We start from the raw sequence: 3,830 nt of genomic DNA, 5'->3' as shown, positions 1-3,830 counted from the left end.
CCCCCGCCTCTCCCGCCGAAACGCCGCGATTTCTGGGGTGCGCCGCAGGAGTGACTGTTAGGGGCGGCAGGGGTGGTTCCGGTCTCACCGGTCTGTGCTGTGCTCTCTCAACGCAGGCCGCGTCCAGATGCTGCCGCAGGCGGTGTGCCTCCTGCACGCGCTGCTGGAGAAGGGACACACGGTGTACGTGCACTGCAACGCCGGCGTGGGGCGCTCCACCGCCGCCGTGTGCGGCTGGCTGCAGTACGTGCTGGGCTGGAGCCGCAGGAAAGTGCAGTATTTCCTCGTGGCCAAGAGGCCGGCGGTGTACATTGACGAAGAAGCCCTGGCCCGCGCAGAAGAAGACTTTTATCAGAAATTCGGGAAGATTCGATCTTCCGTGTGCGGTGTGTAGGGTGATGATGGATCCGCCTCCCTCCTTCCGAGTTTCCTTAGGAAGCCTGGAGTGATGCTAGTTATTGACCTAAAAGCCAAGATTCTTCCTCGACTGGAAAGACGGGTCCTGCCACCCCTACTCCCCCCACCCCCCAATCCCGACCCGCCTTCTTTAGTCTGGGGCTGACTTTCGGCTCTGCTTTGGTTGAACTGGATGTTCTTTGAAATATTTTGCAAAGGGTGCTGTGACTGATCCCGAGAAAAATCCAGGAGCAGTTGGGCTGTGCAGCGCGCTTCCAGCATCAGACGGAAAGGGAACGGGCTCAGGTCTGTGCCGGCGGACAGATGGCACCTGCTGCACGGTCAGTGCTTTGCTGTCCTGTGGACGCACCACTGCTTTGGCTTGTTGCCTTGTGACTTGGCAGGCGGAAGAAAAGTTCGGGAGTTACCTAGATGTTACACACACACACACACACACACACACACATACACACACACACACACCCCTTTTCTGCTGAACTGAAATGGAATTATAAAGTAAGAATTGGTCAGTTGGCCAAAGAAGAGAATAGAGTGGGTGAGAGCCTGGACTATGATAAAGGGAGAGCCCCATATGGCCCAAAACGATGACTTTCTAGCTTTTTTTTTTTTTTTGCATCCTACTTTAGAGTTGTTAGAACGTGTTCCAAAGCCTCACCTTCCTTCTGTATGCACAACCCAGTGTGATGACCTCAGTAACCTTACTATCTTTATGTGTTTTAGCTGAGGCTCTGTGCGCAGAGCTAGGGTGCCCGCGTCTCAAGGCTGGTCAGGGATGAGCTGGAGTTTATCACTCAGGTTATTTGACTCAGTGTTGTGAAAAGCACAACACCTGTGGTGTTGCCAGCACACTTTGGTGAGTTCAGTCTCTCCCAGTGGAAGGTCAATTTGTCTGCAGCAGTTTCTACAGTGAGAAATGGAGCAGTGTTCTCACAGTCACCATAGAATTCAGGAAAGTTAGTTATCCTAATTTAAACCACAGTGGGCTGTCTCTAGGCTGGAGTGGCCTGAGCCATACGTCGCTCACAAGAGGAGCTGTGTTCCCAGAAGAGCCCCAAGTGCCAAAGCCCATAGTTAATTGTTTCACAGATTAGGGGTGATCCTGGTTTACCCTCAGTTTAATGCAAAACAGTTACTGTACCTCCAGACAGTGCAATTCACTATCTGGGGCTCTATAAGAAATTCAAAGATTAATAAGATTTTGCCTTCAAAAAGCTCATAGCCTAGAAGCATCCCTATGTTCAATCAGGTGCACTGCAGGGTTGAAGTGGCAATGATTGGCTGGTATGGGAAAGGGAAATAATTTTTATTGGGTGCCTCTTATGTGCTGGATGCTTTACAATCTTATGCAATGTGATCTTCATGGTACCCCATGTGGAAGGTTTTTATTGTCTCTGTTATAGAGATGAGGAAACTAAGATTCACAGAGATGAAATCAACTGTCCTCAGTCATGTGGTGAATAAATAGATGAAATATGATAAGAGTTGTTTGACTCAGAGCCGTACTTTTTTCTGTTAACCTACAATGCTTATTTATTTTTCTGCTCCTTTTCTTCCATAAATATTTATTGATAGTTGTGAGAGAGTCTGTTTTAGGAAGTATGGGAGCTAGAAGGACAAAAGGTGAGTTCCAGTGGAATGCAGAGGAGGGAGAGGTGTCCTGTAACTGGGACTCAGAGGAAATGGTGTTTCATTTGAGCAGAGAAGGCTAGACAGGACAAATGTATCCTGTGATTTTCAGAGTAAAATTTATAAGCTAAGATTATATAATGTGAAGACCATCTCTCTTGTTAAAAACAAGTAAAAATAACTACTGTGTTCAAGTAATCCATTTATAGTCAAAACGTGTTTGGTAAAATTTAATCTTAAAAATGGAATATTTCTAATTATATAAATGTGTGTGTGTGTGTGTATGTGAATTTCTTTAATGTCTAGGAAGTCCAGCTATGTAACTTCCACTATAGAAAGACATTTTTTTGGGTAGATTTTTCCCTGTTTTGTTTTGATAGACAAAATCAGTTTAGGGCTATTAAAAAATGTTTTGGAACAACTTCCCATCCTCAATGAATGGGATGTCCAATGTATTTAAAAATCACCTGGAACTTTTGCTAAATAAAATCATTAAAAATGACTTCTGTGTACAGGATTTTTAAAATGTTTCTAACTTAGTCTGAAATCTCAAGGAACAAACTGTTTCCTTATTTGAAAAAGAGTCAGTTGGCTGAGCTAAATTGTTTCTTCCTTATCACTCACTTTCTCATTAGCTGATCAAAATGGGCAGTTACAGGACAAAAGAAAGTCATAGGTGAGGACACCACAAAGACGTGAAGATGGAAAGCTCAAGGGTGTGTCAGAGAAAATCAAAGTGATGTTGTTCCATCAGCTGCTTGTCACTGGCATTAACAAAACTTTTCAGTCACACATTTTTCAAAGAAAATCATAACATCTCACCCAGGGTAAAGAAGTGTCCAAATAAGTTTATTTTCTCTTAGACTCAAAACATTTTCCTTTAATTATTTTGTGTGCTAATGTTAGGAAAAATTTAAAAAAGAAACACACTCTTTTGATTAACATTAAGGTACGGGTGAAAACTATTTGGTTTGACCATTTTAAGAAAAAATGTGGTTAGAATTTTGGAAACTATAGGAAGTAATGAAGGGGGGAAAAAATTGAGGATGAGCTCACTAGGAAATGAGAAATTGCCATACATGAAAAAATACTGAATAACTAAATAGAGTCAGTTTGATCAGAAGTTAGAACTGAAAATATCTTTGGAGATAATCTAGTTTGATTCTTTTATTTTACAGAGGATCGAACTCAGAGACCTCAAATGACTCTTCCTGCAGCAAAAAAAAAAAAAAAAAATGAGGATGGGTGGAAAGGGATGAGCTAGGGAGATAGGTCAGATTTATTGCCATGTTGATGGGTTGCAGGGGAGTTTCATGGGAGTGAGAGCAGACAGTGTTGTTAGTGGGGAAGAATTGGTGGGAGGATTAATGGAACCTGGAGTAAGTGCAAGAGAAATGGCTAAAATGAGAAAAAGCAAAGAACAGCAACATTTCCAAAAGAAGAAAAAGCAGGTGTTTCCTTTTATAACGATGCTACTGGGGAGACTGAGAAGGAAGATGTGAATGTAGAAACGGGGGGTAGGGGTAGGATCAAGTATCCATCTACTTCTCTATGGGACTAGATCACAATAGGAAAAAGGATCAGCTTGCTGTAGTGTGTTGACAAAATAGAGGGGTGGGATGCACAGTGGCTTATTACCTGCTGGGAAAAAAGAGAAAATCTGAGAGGAGATAGATTAAGAATAAAAAGAGAAGGACGGGTGAAACTACCTCTCAAAACAACCAAAATAATGGCAATAATAGAACAGCAGTGACAACTTGGCTCCTTCCTTCCCCAAACCCTTACTC

The 3,830-nt window shown here is 43.1% G+C and overlaps 1 protein-coding gene across 1 annotated transcript in view; it reads left to right on the top strand.

The window, feature by feature from the left end:
* Positions 1-2,545, top strand: part of EPM2A (epilepsy, progressive myoclonus type 2A, Lafora disease (laforin)) — a 101,543-nt gene extending 98,998 nt beyond the window's left edge. The window contains exon 4 of the mRNA XM_010851503.1: positions 117-2,545. Coding sequence (XP_010849805.1) covers positions 117-394 — 278 coding nt within the window. The 3' untranslated portion in view covers positions 395-2,545. The remainder of the gene's footprint in view (positions 1-116) is intronic.
* Positions 2,546-3,830: the final 1,285 nt, after the last annotated feature.

This window comes from Bison bison, unplaced genomic scaffold, assembly GCF_000754665.1.
Source record: "Bison bison bison isolate TAMUID 2011002044 unplaced genomic scaffold, Bison_UMD1.0 scf7180017864303, whole genome shotgun sequence".
NCBI classification, from domain to species: domain Eukaryota; kingdom Metazoa; phylum Chordata; class Mammalia; order Artiodactyla; family Bovidae; genus Bison; species Bison bison.
This window is presented reverse-complemented; position numbering and strand designations above follow the sequence as displayed.